Raw genomic sequence first — 15498 nt, 5'->3', positions numbered from 1 at the left:
AAAAGAACGCAAGGGCTGGGGAGGAATGTGCATTTTACTGGTGGGTAGTTAGAGTGTTAGTTAAGGAGCATATTTTGGTAATTGATGAAAGATAAAGGAAAACACGAGAGCTCTTGCGGTGCAGTGGCAGTGTCCCTATCTGTCAGGTAGGAGGCCAGGTTCAATTCCCATCTCCTCAATTAGAAAGTATAAAAAAAACGCTTATGCCTGCTTGACACAAAGAAAAATGTACCGTGATATAGACAGAGCTAACTGCAAGCTGGTGTTTGTACAGGGAGCTCAGTTCTAGCTGCTCTGAGTTACAGAGAGGTACAGTTGACATGTTTATTTTACCGCTGTGTTTCTTTTTACCTTCAGCAGTATTTTTGGACAGAAAATCTGACTGCGTAGAGAGGTTTTGTCACAAGCGAGCTAAGGAGCATTTTATTTCATTTTCTCTGACTGTTGAAACTGGAAGTTGTGCAAACGGATTGATTGAAGATGCGTACTGCTGTGTTTGGTCCCCCTCCCGGAGCTAGAGGGAGGGGAGTGATTGAGGAAGTGGTGTTATAGCTGTAAGATCTGGGATTCACTTGCAGCAGCAGTAGGAGTTGATCCTGCAGCATCGTTGTGCGGCGCTGCTGAGCTCTCTACTGTTCACCTCACACCTTCACATTCCCGGGATATAAAGCCTGCTGATACTCCCACCGCCTTCTCTCTCTCTCCCACTGCCTGGCGCCACCTCCAAAACAACAACAACAACACCAACCCATGAACGGGCAGGTGAGAGACAGGCAGAACTGAGGGAAGGGCGCTCTGACTCCAGCGTTTCAATCCATCAGCGCCCCTGCCCTCTCATCATGAATGGACAGCACTGCTGGGGCTACGGGGATGATAACGGTAGGCATTCAATCCTTTCACTGGAATTCGGATTTCTCAGTACTTTGTGAAAGAGTAGGTAGCTGCAGTCGCTAAACGGAAAGGGGCATCGTTTATGTGATGGCTGTATGTACAGTTAATGTGTGATTCATTATCAAAACAAAACCTCTACTCCTTCTGAACTTGTCAAAAGGCAAATAATTCGGAGAATCTAACATTGATCCCTCCGAGGTCCTAGTATTGGAATCAGGGTATTGCAAGTTTTATCAGGTAGTTTTAATTGTTTGTAATTCTGGGCATAAACTCCCTCTTAGCTCCAGCTTACTGTTCTGCAGTGAGTCTGGACAGAGATCACTGAGGGGGGGATTTGTAAACGTGGCGGGTGAGGAGGGGGGTTATAAATGTGGGGGAAGGTGAGATTTTGCTGAGTCCTCCAAGTTGTTGGGCACTGCCTGCAAGGCCGGTGGGAGCAGATTCAGTAGGAACTCTCAAAAAGGAATTAGAGAACTGGCAAATGGAAGAGAAGGTGTGCAGGTCTCTGAGGTAAGAGGTATTGCAGCAACCCTGGTCTGTACCTGTCTAGGTAATGCTTTGAATGGGATTTAGGCACAGTCCTTACCCCAGTGTGACTAAAATAGCTTTTGAATTCACCAAACTCAGATAGCAGAAACAAGCTAAAGGATACACTGGGTAAAGAAACCAGAAGGGCTTTAGGGGAAGGAGAGCCGGATGGAAGGGCGAGTGCTTTCTGAGAGCCAGCACCAACTCAATGGAGTGAATGGCCTCTCTGAGCCACTGTATTGTGAATTCTGTTTTCTCTTACAGGCCCCTCAAACTGGCACAAGCAGTTCCCGTTCGCACAGGGGGACCGGCAGTCACCCATTGACATTGTGCCCGCTCAGGCTGTTTATGATGCCAGCCTTACACCCATCTCCATATCCTACAGTGCCTGTACCTCGCTGTCCATCTATAACAATGGTCACTCCGTCATGGTGGAGTTTGAGGACTGTGATGATAAGACAGGTAAGAAGCATGGAGGTGGGGGAAGGCAGGGCAAGGGTGTTTGATGGGTGGGAGAGAAGCGGGTGGGGAGTGGGGCATGGGGAGAGGGGGGAGAGGGGGCAGGGGGGGATTTAAGGTGTTGGTGGGGAAAGTGAGTTGAAAGCACCAGAATGAACTCAGCACCTCAGCACCTTGCAAAGTGTTTGACAATGACCTGTTTTTACATTGTGTTTGCTGTCTCAATGTAAGACATGCAATTGTCAATGTGCACAAAGCAAGATCCCACGAGCAACCTGATAATAACCAGGGAATTTGTTTGTGTGTGTGCAAGGTGTCAATATCGGCCGTCACATAGAGGAAGTTCGCGTGTTCTGTTTGAAGGAGTGTTATGTGATCTGTTCACCAACCAGATGAGGTTAAGATCAAAATCTCCCTGTAGTTTAGCTCCTCGGCAATGAGTAATATGTGTAGACTGTTCATGAAATGTTGTAGAGAACTGGAATGACCCACAGTTAACCTGCTTGGTTTCAGTTTTTAGTTATGTCGGCATCATAGACTAACATCATCTGTATCCCACCAACACTTGGTGTGAAGCTCCCTCTGTATCTCTGACAAACCTCCTGCTATGACATTCATTCACTTGGGAGCCCTGCAAAGTGGGCAGGGGCAGGGGAGCAGGCAGCAGATTGGGCTGACTCCCAGTGAAACAGCCCCATCCATCCCCACGTTTAAGTCCCTTTCTGATGCTGGAAAAGGGAAGTAGCCCTCAGTGTAATGTGTGTTACCTCTGCACATCCCAGAGCAATACTTTTTTAAAGTGTAGTCACGTATACTGTAGGGAATGCAGCACCCAAGTTATGCAAAGAAAGATCCCAAAAGCAGCTCTATGCTGATGGCCAGATTATTTTGTTTGGTGTTAATGATTAGGGATTTACATCGACCAGATGACAATGAATAGCTATCCCCCACCTCCATTCCTCTTCAACATAGTGTCACAGGGTGTATTGCATCCAGGGCAGACAGGGCATTAGTCTAATGTCCGACCTGAAAGATGGTTCCTCTGACAGAGCAGCACCACCTCAGTACTGCACTAGAAGTGCCAGCCTGGGTTATATTCCCTGCACTATCCAATGGAAAAGAATATTGCAGTGGTAGGAATAATGCTTCATTGGTATAAACCAATAGAAATAAGCAGAATGCTAAAGACTGCATGGGGTGTCAGATTGAAAGTTCAAACATTTAAGATGTTGGTCCAGTCTTTGTCAATGTGTCCAGTCATAGAGACGTACAGCATGGAATCAGATCCTTTGGTCCAACCCGTCCACGCCGACCAGATATCCCAACCTAATCCAGTCTCCTTTGCCAGCACCCGGCCCATATCCCTCTAAACATTTCCTATTCATAAACCCATCCAAATAACTTTTAAATGTTGAAATTGTACCAGCCTCCACCATTTCCTCTGGCAGCTCATTCCATACACGTACCACCCTCTGTGTGAAAAAGTTGCCCCTTAGGTCTCTTTAATATCTTTCCCCTCTCACCCTAAGCCTATGCCCTCTAGTTCTGGACTCCCCAGCCCAGGGAAAAGACTTTGTCTATTTATCCTATCCATGTCCCTCATGATTTTATAAACCTCTATGAGGTCACCCCTCAGTCTTTGACGCTCCAGGGAAAACAGACCCAACCTATTCAGCCTCTCCCTATAGCTCAAATCCTCCAACCCTGGCAATATCCTTTGCTGGAGCGTTTCTGTATCGGTAAGGTCTAGGTTCCAATTTACACACACACACAGTTGAGCACACAATCTGTGTGCAGTACTGAGGGAAGGCTACACTGTCACGGCTGCAGGCTTCAGCTTTGAGATGTTCGATCAGCCTAGGGTTGGTGAGCGTTAAAATTCCACAGCACCATTGCAGTGCACCTCCACAAGCTAAAAACAATCTACTGCAAAGAGACAATAATATTAGGAAAGTGAGTGACATGTGTCTTTATTGCAAGGTGACTGCAGTAGAAGGGCAAGGAAATCTTGCTACCATTGCTCAGGGCTTTGGCGACACCAAAATGCATTTGTGTCCTCACTTTAGGGGAGTCCTCCGCAGTTTACTTCCCAATATTAATCACTCACCCAATCCCAAGGTGAAAAAGAATCCATTAGTAATTCATCTCATTGTTGTTAAGGAAATAGGAGCAGGAGTAGGCCATTCTGCTCCCTGAGCCTGCTCCATCATTCAACACAATCATTGCTGATATTGGCCTCAATGTCACTTTCCTGCCTGCTCCTCACATCCCTTGATTCCCCAAGAGAACAAAGGTCTGTCGATCACAGCCTTACATGTACACAACGATGGATCATACACACCCCTCTAGGACTGAGAATTCTAGAGAGACACAGCGCTGGGTGAGGAGCTCTCCCCTCAGCTCAGTCCTGAATGAAACAAAATCAGGAAATTGCTGGAAAAGCTCAGCAGGTCCGTCAGCATCTGTGGAGAGAAATCAAAGTTAACTTTTCGGATCGGGGACTCTTCTTCAGAAATCAGTCCTGAATGATACCTGTTTAATCCTAAGGCTGCACCACTGTGCTTCAGGATCCCCAGTCCGAGGGGAAACTACCTCTGTGTTTACCCCCTTAAACCCCTTCAGAATCTTAAACAAAAAGCAAAGAGCTGGAAATCTGAAACTGAAATAGAAATTGCTGGGGAAACTCAGTAGGTCTGGCAGCATCTGTGGAGGGAGGAACAGAGTTAATGTTTCTAGTCTGCTGTGACTTTTCTTGTACTGAGGAAGGGTCACTGGACCTGAAATGTTAACTCTGTTTCTGTCTCCACAGATGTTGCCTGCTGAGTTTCTCCAGCAAATTCTGCTTCTCTTCAGAATCTTGTTTCAATGAGATCACTTCTCATTCACCTAAACTTCAGAAAAATGAACCCAATTTACTCATCATTGAACAACGCTTTCATCCCAAGAACTTATCTCATCAACCCTGGCTGAACTCTCCAGTGCACGCATATCCTTCCTTAAATATACGGGACACAACTGTAAATCTGGGTCTCACCAAAGCCCGGAACAACGGAAGCAAGGTTTCCTTTCCCTTCTACTGCAGTCACCATGCAACAAAGACATATGTTACTCACTTTCCTAATAACTAATAATATTGTCTCTGTACATGGTTTTAGCTTGTGGAGATGTACTGTGTGTAAACTGGCTGCTAGACGTCCTACATTACAATAGCGACTATACTTCAGAAAGTGCTTAATTGATTTTGAGAAATGATGAGGTATGGCAGAAAGTGATCAGACACAGGCATAAAGAAGCAGTGTCTCTGTCAAGCTGAAGACAAATGACCACAAAGTGCTGGATATCTGAAAAACAAACAGGATTTACTGGAAACAGTCAGTGAGGAGATCAACTAGGGTTAGCCTACCATCATAACCCACATCCTGTACTTACATATCCCTCCTTTCTCTGACTGAGGATTGAAAAGCTATCGGGGGAGGCAGGGATATAGATTAAGAGCCACAACCTTCATGAATGAGGGAGCAGACTTGGTGGGCAAAATGGCCTACTACTCCCAATTAATACGTTCACATATTTATATGACACTCTGAGGAGAAGGTCCACAGTGCTAAGGTTCTGACTAAACACACACACACAAATTCTGCTTTACTGCATATTTAAAAGAAAATCATTTTCAATGAGCATCAAATGGTAAGGCCTGTTTTTATTATAGAGTGGTAAGCTTTGCTGTCAAACACAAGTTAATTCGCACTGTTTCTTCTCTCTCGCTATCTTCATCTCCCCCATCCATGCTGTTTCTCCCTATCCCCACCTTGCTACTCCATTTCATTGTTTAGTAACTGCAGGAGGCCATTCATTCCCATGAGCCTGTTCTGTCATACAATTAGATCATGGCTGATTGTTTCATGATTCCACAATCCATTGATAAACCCCGTCTCTCAAAGATCTGCATTCGGGAATTTTCAATTAACACCCCTAGCATCAGCAACCTTTTCAGGGGGAGAGTTTTAGATTGCTTGAAGTAACACTCCCTGATTTTCTCTCTCTCTCTCCTTTTAATGATTTTAAACAGTTCAAATAGTTCATGCTTTTATCTTCTGTGCTCTACCAGACTCATCAATGGGACCTTTAACCCTTTTTAGTCTCCATGCAGCACTCCTTATCAGCTGGAACTAGGTTCTGTTACCTCAAGTACCTGAGAGATGTACAGGAGATAAAATGATGTTGAATCAAAATAATTTCAGACTGAAATGTATCTAACTCCACATCAATTTGACATAAAATGTTGGTGAATTTGCTAGTCTTGGAATTTGATCGGTGCAGGATGCAGAATGTGGTGCTGAAAGGGTCAAATCATTTCTTGCAATCTTTTGCCAGTTAATTATTCATTCAGAAACGCAGCATGATATATTACAGAGTCAAGGCCATAACTGACACGGAGGATGGCTTTCTTGCTAAACGAGCTATAAATGTGAATCTAAGATTTGCAAACTGCAATCACATTGAACGTGATGGCTGTAATTCCCCTGCGGCATTTGTCCTTCTGGCTGGTAGAGGTCACGGATTTGGAAGGTGCTGTTCAAGGAGCCTTGGTGATTTTTGCAGTGTATCTGCTAGACAGTGTACAGTGCACTGCTGTCAGTGAGTGGGAGACCTGACTCCAATTCTGGTGTTCCATCATGTTGCCCCGTCAGCTGCTTTTTTCGCCTTTTGCTGCTTTAATCAACTGTTTTTGGTGAAGGGAGGAGGTGGGGAAAATAACAGCAGACACGCACTCCCAGATAATCAGAAACCACTCTAACAACCAGTTTCTCATGCTGTAGTTACTCGACTCGAGTTTAATGAAAGGTTTCGGGTGACGTGAACTGGGAGGTCTGACATCCTTCCGGTCTCTTGGTTTGGGCTTTAATCCCTCTCTTACCTTAAGCCAAATAAAACCTCCATGTTAGAAATTGAGGAAAATTACAGGAATTAAGCCATGGGTTATCACTGAGTCAGAGCAAGCGAAGGACTTTGCATTCTTCTTTCTTTATGACTTTACTGAACCCAATAAACTAGTCCGAAAGCAGCGATAGACTCTACTTGAGCAGAAAATAATTCCAACACACCACAGCTGTAGCTCAGTTGGTAATACATCTGTGAGTCAGCAAGACCTGGGTCAAGTCCCACTCTGTAGACTTGCATGATTAATCTCGGCTGTTAATCCCAGAAATAGGGAGCTGTAAGTACTGAGGGAGTGTTACAGAGAAACACAGAAATAGGTGCAGAACCTCAGCATTGTGAGGAGAAAACAGCAAGACCGTTTCCCACCCAGATCTGAACAAAGGACATTGGACTCAAAACGTCAAATGTTTCTCTCCCCACAGACGCTGCCGGACCTGTTGAGTTTCTCCAACACGTTCTGCTTTTGTTTCAGATTTCCAGCGCCCACATTTTTTTGCTTTATCTGAGGGAGTGCAAGACTGTCAGAGACGGTGGTGCTGAGGGGGTGTCACACTGTCAGAGGGGGCGGCGCTGATGGGGTGCCATGCTGTCAGAGGGGGGCGGTGCTGAAGGGGTGCCACGCTGTCAGAGGGTGTGGTATTGATGGGGTGCCACACCATCAGAGGGGGCAGTACTGATGGGGTGCTACACCATCAGAGGGGGCAGTACTGATGGGGTGCCACGCTGTCAGAGGGGGCAGAGTGAAGGTTTGAGGCAGGACTGAGGGAGTGCAGCACTGTTGGGAATGTTTTGGTGATGTGGGGAGGGTGTCACTGTTGAGGGGTACCATTAAGGACATGCTGACATGATCAGGGCAGCAGGGCTAACGTTGAGTGGAAGCTACAGGTGGGGCTGTGGGTGTGGAGCTGAAACCAGGTATGGACCATGTCACCTCCTACCCCCCCCCCCCCCCCCAACTCACCTGCCATTGGCTGCCTGACATGTCAATTCTCAGCCTACATCGCCAATAGAAAAGCAAGGTGTCCGTCAGACTGTTTCACTGAGAGGTGTGAATTATTCCTGTACCTGCCTCGACAGTAAACAGTAATTCATCGAAAACATCCTGATCTTTTATATTTCCCTATTTGAGTTCCCTCCTGGGTTCCAGCTCACTGTAGTGTTTTGGTGATTTAATCTTCAATTCCAGGGAACTCCAGACTAATCCAGGAGGGTTGCCATATCCTGGAACCCATGATGTGGGAGGAGCTGGTGTTGGACTGGGGTGTACAAAGTTAAAAATCACACAACACCAGGTTATAGTCCAACAGGTTTATTTGGAAGCACTAGCTTTCAGAGCGCTGCTCCTTCGTCAGGTGGTTGTGGAGTAGGATCACAGGACACAGAATTATGGCAAAAGATCATAGTGTCAATCAATGACGTGATATGTTGAACAAATACATCTCCTGGAACAACACTGGGTAATGGTGGGAGGTTGCTTTCTGAATGACAATCCCATAACCTGGATCCCAGTGTTACCGGGAGATACCCAATTCCATGCACCGAGTCAGTCCATACTCGTGTTGTAGCTTTGCTTAAACATTAGTCCTTTCTGGAGAAAAAAGAGATTATGCTAAGAGGCTTGGAATTGTACAACTTTAGTGTTTAACTAGTTCCCATCTCCAGGGATGACTATTCACCAAATCCCTTCAATAAGGCTCCGTGACCCAGTTGGAAGAAAAACCAAGGAAGAATAGAACTGTAATGCTGGCCATTGCCAAATAGCCAGCTAATCCTTGCTTTACAAGTGTCAGCTAACCAGTGGCTGAGTACTGGAGAAAAAAAACTGTACCTTGGAATTGAATTACTGGGAGAGGGACAGAGGTAGTCAGGAGTGGATTGAATTTAATTTGATAGATTGATATTGGCAGGTAGTTAGAGCCTCAAAGGGTTAGATGTGAAGCAGCTTGTTTGTTCTGTTTGAATTTCAAAACCAACATGGAATTCCAACGTCTTGTCTCTGTTTTGTTGATCGATGTGAGAATGAATGATGGCTCTGATCTGTACAGATTCCTGAAAGGATCTGCCCTGACACACACACACACACACACACACACACACACACACACACACACACACACACACACACCACCCCCTCCGTTCCCATGGTTGAGGGGCTAAGGTTTGCCTGCTTTGTGGGAAACAAGCATCCACAATGGGGAAGCTGAAGGAGCTTCCAGTCCATTCTGCCCATCATGTCTTTGCTGGCTCTGTCAAAGCTTTATTCTAATCCCACTTTACCACAGCCATGAAGGAGTGAGGTGTAGTTCTTGGAGCTAAAGGGATCAAAGGATATGATGAGAAAGTGGGAAAGGGGACTGTTGCTGATCAGCTTCATCATACTGAGTGATAGAGCAGGCTTGAGGGGCAGAATGGCCTACTTTCTATGTTTGATTCAAAGATAGAATACAAGGGCCTCTTCCTGTGCCAAAGTAACCCATTCCCCAGGAGGTTGCAGAAAGATATTTCTGCCAAAGACTCTTGTCACTTTCTCAGGGTCATTTTAAAATTCCTGTCCCCTTATCAATGACTGCCCAACTAGAGGGAACAATCTCCCTCCTCCAATCAAAAATAAACTCCACTGAATCTGAACTGAAAACAACAAATGCTGGAGATCACAGTGGATGAGGCAGTATCCATGGAGAGAGCGAGTTAACGTTTCGAGTCTAGATGACTCTTTGTCAGAGCTGACATGAAGGGGAGAACATGCCTCCCACTCAGAGCATCGTTACGGTAAGCAGTTAGCAGGAGAGCACAGGAAATACTTCAGAGATGGCTGTAAGCTCTCCCTGAATAAGTTGCAGCATCCCAACCCCCCCACCGACCGTGGGCACCCGAGATCTCTGACACGAGACCGCCCAGCTGGGGAAAGGACCGTCTGTGAATGTGACAGCTCCTCCAGGGTCTCTGCCAGGTCTCTAAGTGCAGACAGCAGGAGGAGTGCCACCCCACACAGCTCAGCAACCACCTCATGCCTCCACACCGCAGCATAGTGAGTGGGCACGCATTGGACCAGTCAGTCCCCTCACTGTATTGGAGTGGAGGGCACTCAGCTTTAAGGAGAAACAGGTGCCATCTGCCCCTTATCTCTGCAAATCTCCTCCTGTCTGAGTGCTAACTTGCACCAAGTTCCAGTCAGTCTTCACTCCACAACTCCCTGTCTTACCACTGGTTCAACGAGGCATCTGTCTTTAAAAGATCCTCACCCTTGGTTTCTAAACCTATCCCCAGTGTCTCACCTCCCCGTCTCGAGAGTTTCTTCCAGGCCCACACGCTCTGTGCACTTTACTCTGGCCTCCTGCGTATCATATGAATCGCTGCAGCAGAGGGGGCTGTGCCTTTGGCTGCCTGAGCCTTGGGGATTCCCACCCTACCTGGGATCCGAACTCAGGGATTCCTTCTCTCTGCCTGGGCCCCAAGCTCTGGGGATCCCAGGATTCCCACCCTACCTGGGATCCGAACTCAGGGATTCCCTTCCTGACCCTCTCCTGCTTCCTCTGCCCACTTTCCCTCTTGCAGGTTGCTAGCTGATGGAGAGTCGCTCCGAAAGCTAGTGCTTCCAAATAAACCTGTTGGACTATAACCTGGTGTTGTGTGATTTTTAACATTTGGTAAAGACATGTTGTAAAAGGCAGTTGTTGAATGCGACATGAGCATACTGTAAATGTGAGTGTTTGTGGTGTATTAGGAAACCTTTGACAGGGCCTTCAGTGGTTAATTTTACCAGCAGCCATGAGGATTGTAGGTGAATCAAATTACTGCGATGTAACTTCTGCCAACTTGGCATTTGATGTACATAAATTATTCAGGGTGACCCACTCCTACCTGTTTCATCAGAGGAGGGACATCCATCCTGACTGATTCTTTTCCTCCTTTGCTACCACGTTGAAGAAAACAATGAGGCCATTTGACCCTCAAACCAGCTCTACCATTCTGGTGGGTATGTATTCCCTTTTAACTTAATCCTTTAGGTACCGGTGTCGTTCTGACAATCTGTACTGTACCTACTCCAGGTTGAGTGAATCCCAGCCAGTGTGACTCCCTCTCAGTCTGGAAGCTTAGTAAGGCAGATGGAATCTTCTGTTCTTCATCTGTGTTCGCGTTACTGCTCTGACAGGTCTTCAATCAATGGGCAGCTTCATGGAAAGAGAGCTGATTGGATATCTCGTGAGCAAAGAAAGGAGAAAAGTTGCTGTTCTGTTCACATGCCTCCTGCTGGTGTCTGAGGCTGTCACATCACCTGCTGTTCTCCTGTTACCAAAGAAAGTGATCACTCACTGGTCTATCAGTGAGGGGTGGGGGAGCCAGGGGAGGAACCCCCACATCGAGGACCCTTTGCTGCTTCGACTGCCTGCCCTGGATGAATCATTTACAGGCTGGTAACCAACCAGTTAGATTGGATTTGATTGATTATTGTCACATGCACCGAGGTACAGTGAAAGGTTTTGTTCTGCGTTCACTACAGACAGATCGTACCATACAAAGTGCATTAGGGTTAATAGAACAGAGCGAGGAATACAATGTTGTGGCTGCAGAGAAGATGCACCAAGTGTGAGGTCAGCATTAAATTTGAGAGGTCCATTCAGAAGTCTAATAACAGCGGGGAAGAAGCTGTCTGTGAGTCTGTGTGGACATGTATACATTCTGCCCAGTGGAAGAGAGTGTAACTGGGATGGGAGGGGTCTTTGAAGTTGGCTGCCTTCCCGAGGCAGAGGGAAGTGTAGACGGAGTCAATGGATGGAAGGTTGGTTTGTCTGATGGACTGGGCTGTGTTCACAACTCTCTGTAGTTTCCTATGGTTTTGGGAAGAGCAGTTACCAAACCAGGCTGTGATGCATCGGGGAAGTATGCTTTCTCTGGTGCATCTGCGAACATTGATCAGTGTCCTGGGCATGAACCCACCTTCTCTGGTCATCAAATCCTGGAGCAGGACGTGAACCTGGAAATGTTACCCACTGCACCACAAGACTGCCCCTGGGTTAATGACTATTGAGTGATTGAAATCTTCTGGTCTTCATTTACTTCTTTGTTCTTTAATTCTTTCTTTATTTCGTCCTTTAGTTTGTCCTTTCTCAGTGTATAAAGGGATCTGTTCCTTAGATGACCCTTGAATTACAGCAGGGTGCTGTGGGGTATGTGGATTAGATTATTTAGATTAGATTAGATTAGATTAGATTACTTACAGTGTGGAAACAGGCCCTTCGGCCCAACAAGTCCACACCGACCCGCCGAAGCGCAACCCACCCAGACCCCTACATTTACCCCTTACCTAACACTATGGGAAATTTAGCATGGCCAATCCACCCTAACCTGCACACCTTTGGACTGTGTGAGGAAACCGGAGCACCCGGAGGAAACCCACGCAGACACGGGGAGAACGTGCAAACTCCACACAGTCAGTCGCCTGAGGCAGTGCTAAGAGAGGAACCTCTGATACAGACTAGACTGAGATAGCCCTTGGTAGGAACGTGCCCAGAATGGGCTTTAATGAGGAAAGGTTAGGCAGACAGTGCCTGATTCTGCTGGAGTTCAGAAGATTGAAGGGTGACCTATCAAAGGGGGTAAGACACCGTGATCTTAGTAAGGTGGATGTGGAAAGGATGTTTCATTTTGCGGGTCAGCCCAAAACTTGGGGACACTGTTTTAACATTAGGGGTTACTCTGGGATGAGGATATTTTTCTCTCGGGGTGACAGGATGGGGTCATAGTTGTGTGATTTCTGGAACACTCAGCCTCACATGATGGGGGTAGAAGTGGATCGCTTCTTGTCAGACCGGGGGACCAGGGTGGGGGCTGATGGGGTTGATGGGAATGTGGGGAATCCGAAACACAACCAGGTCAGACATGAATAAAGCCAAAATCCCGCAGATACTGGAAATCTGAAACAAATGGAAACTGTTGAAGAAATTCGGCAAGTCTGGCAGCACCTGTGCAGAGAGAGACCGAGTTAATGGTTTGTGGATAGACAAACAAATCAGCCATCATCTTCTTGAATAGGAGCAGGTTCGAGGAGCCGAATGGATCCCTTCTGCTTGTGTTTTATGCGACTGACCTTTGTTACAACACGACAGTGAACCCTTCTGTTAATTAAACCAAACATCCAGAAAAGCTCACCTCGCCTCTGTTAAAATACAAGTGACAGAGAATTCCCAGATTCCACTATTTAATGAAAATAACATCAATTTATTTTCTTACTCTAAAAGTGAACATTAAACAAAACAAATTCACAAATCTAAGCCCCCTTTTCTCGTAAATGCTAATCTCTGATTTCAACTCGATAACATTTGGATGGATAACTGAAACACCACAGTATATGAGGTTACAGGCTAAGTGTTGGAAAATGGCAGTAAGTAGATGGAGGCATGATCACTGGTGTGGGCACGATGGGTCGAATGGCCTGGTTCCATGCTGTAAAAACTGTCTGACTGTGTTAAAGCTGCTATCTAAATGCAAATTATTATTGTGTGTTAGTGAATGGCTTTCCTCACCTGCTTCCTGATCTTTGCAGTGGTAAGTGATGGCCCACTGGAAAACCCCTACAAACTGAAACAGTTCCATTTCCATTGGGGACGGAGAGGCAGTCAGGGATCGGAACACACCGTCGATGGCAAGTCATACCCTGGTGAGGTGAGCAAGAGTGTCTTTGACCGATCAAAACCTGGATGGGGGTGGGGGAGGGGATGAGATGATGGGGTCTTTCCCAGAAGTAACAATCTCCAGGGTTCAGATTCTCACTCCAGTTACTCACTGCTACCTCCTCCAATTCCATTGCTTAGTCATTGATAGAATGTAAAAGCTGGTCAAATATTTCCCGTCCCTAGTTGCCCCTTGAGAAGGTGGGGGTGAGCTACCTTCTGGAACCGCTGCAGTCCATGTGCTGTAGGTAGACCCACAATGTCTTCAGGGATGGAATTCCAGGATTTTAACCCAGCAACAGTGAAGGAACGGTGATATATTTCAAAGTCAGGATGGTGAATGGCTTGGAGGGGAAACTTGCAGGGGGTGGTATTCCCACATATCTGCTGCCCCTGTCCTTCCAGGTGGAAGTAGTCATGGATTTTTAAGGTGCTGTCTGAGGATCTTGGGTAAACTTCTGCAGTGCATCTTGTAGATAGTACATACTGCTAAAAGTAGTGGGCATGGGTATAGATTAGGGGTCAACCTTCATGAACTGACTGAGACAGTGAGTACTGATAGATCCTGAACCTACACCCATGGCCCCCTGCCTCCCATCCTTGTACTTGTCTGATTTCCCTGATCAGGGTCCGGCCTGGCTCGGAGGCCATTGTTCAGGAAGAGATGTCCAGGTCTTACTTTTGTGTTACTGTGGGGTGCTGAGGCTAACTGTAGCAGCTCCATTCCAGGTCAGGCTGAGAAGGGAGAACCATTTAAGGTGACTCCTTAGCTGTATAACTTTCAACCCTGATTTAGGTAGGGACAATGAAATGGGGGAAAAGGGCAGGTGAAAGGCACTGAGTCATTTGGAGATATAGTGCAGAAACAATGGACTAAGTGGCTATCTCTTGTGTGCTAACGATCCTAATTCTGTGGTCCAGGTCATTAAACCATGGGATGTACCACAGGCTAAATTGAAAAGGACATCGCGTGAGGGATAGCACAGTATCCAATCCTTGCTGGGTCATTAAGATATTGAATATTGAGAGGTGTCCTGGGATATCTGTTACCCAGCGGTGAATTCACAAGCTGCTAACTTTTCATTGTGCAACGTACTGGCCTGTACCTGTATATGGGCCTGACCTCAATTGGCACCCTCCCACTCCCCCAAGGACACGCAAGTCCTGGGCCTCCTCAACCACCGAATCCAAGCCACCCAACGCCTGGAGGAAGAATGCCTCACCTTCCACCTTGGCACCTTCCAACTACACGGCATCAGTGTGGATTTGACCAGTTTCCTCACCTTCCCTCCCTCCCCCCACCACATCCCAGATCCAACTTTCCAACCTAGCACCACCCTCTTGACCTGTCCTACTTGTCCACCTTCCATCCCACCTATTCACTCCACCCTCCTCTGCGATCGATCACCTTCACTCCGATCTGCACCTACCTATCGCCTTCCCCCCACACCCCTATTTATCTCACGACCTCCCTCCCCTCCACATTCCTGATGGAAGGGTTTATGCCCCAAATGTCAACTCTCCTGCTCCTCGGATGCTGCCTGACCGACTGTTTTTCCAGGCGCCACACTTTTTGACCTTTGGGTGAAGTTGCGTGTACTTTATTCGTCATGACGTATTTTACCTGAATAGTGCCATTCGAAGATGTAGTAAGAATAGGCCATTCAGCCCCTAGAGCCTCCTGCTGTTCAATGTGATCATGGCTAATCTGATTGTAACCTGAATTCACAATTCTGTCTGCACCCTGGTAACCTTTCACCCCTCTCCCATTTATCAAGAATTTATCCACCTCGGCTTTAAAATTATTCAGGGATTCTACCTCCACCACCTTTATCGGGAAGAGGGTTCCAGCCCTCTGAAAGAGTAGGTTTCACCTCATCTCGGTTTGTCAATGGGCAGCCCCTGGTTATTGATCAGTCAGCCTGAGGTTTAGGCTCTCCCACAACAGGAAGCCTCCATCTTGTCAAGAGTCCTTGGAGTCTACTACATTTCCATTAAATCACCACTT

At 46.7% G+C, this 15498-nt stretch overlaps 1 protein-coding gene across 1 annotated transcript; it reads left to right on the top strand.

Annotated features, from left to right (window-relative positions):
- The first annotated feature begins 378 nt into the window (after positions 1-378).
- ca7 (carbonic anhydrase VII) lies at positions 379-14471 on the top strand. Its single transcript, XM_043707504.1, has 4 exons — positions 379-879; positions 1684-1881; positions 13364-13482; positions 14412-14471. Exons 1-4 carry the CDS (start codon positions 840-842, stop codon positions 14469-14471), a joined length of 417 nt encoding a protein of 138 aa, XP_043563439.1. The 5' UTR covers positions 379-839.
- Positions 14472-15498: the final 1027 nt, after the last annotated feature.

Source organism: Chiloscyllium plagiosum, chromosome 17 (assembly GCF_004010195.1).
Source record: "Chiloscyllium plagiosum isolate BGI_BamShark_2017 chromosome 17, ASM401019v2, whole genome shotgun sequence".
NCBI classification, from domain to species: Eukaryota; Metazoa; Chordata; class Chondrichthyes; order Orectolobiformes; family Hemiscylliidae; genus Chiloscyllium; species Chiloscyllium plagiosum.
The sequence above is the reverse complement of the archived record's forward strand: the minus strand, read 5'-3'. Positions and strand labels throughout refer to the sequence as shown.

Excerpts from the sequence above, each read along its gene's own strand:
- ca7 (XM_043707504.1), top strand. The coding sequence starts at position 840 with ATGAATGGACAGCACTGCTGGGGCTACGGGGATGATAACG. Across the intron at positions 1,882-13,363 it reads GGACTGTGATGATAAGACAG|TGGTAAGTGATGGCCCACTG; the intron begins GTAAGAAGCATG and ends TGATCTTTGCAG. Across the intron at positions 13,483-14,411 it reads GCAAGTCATACCCTGGTGAG|GTCATTAAACCATGGGATGT; the intron begins GTGAGCAAGAGT and ends TCTGTGGTCCAG.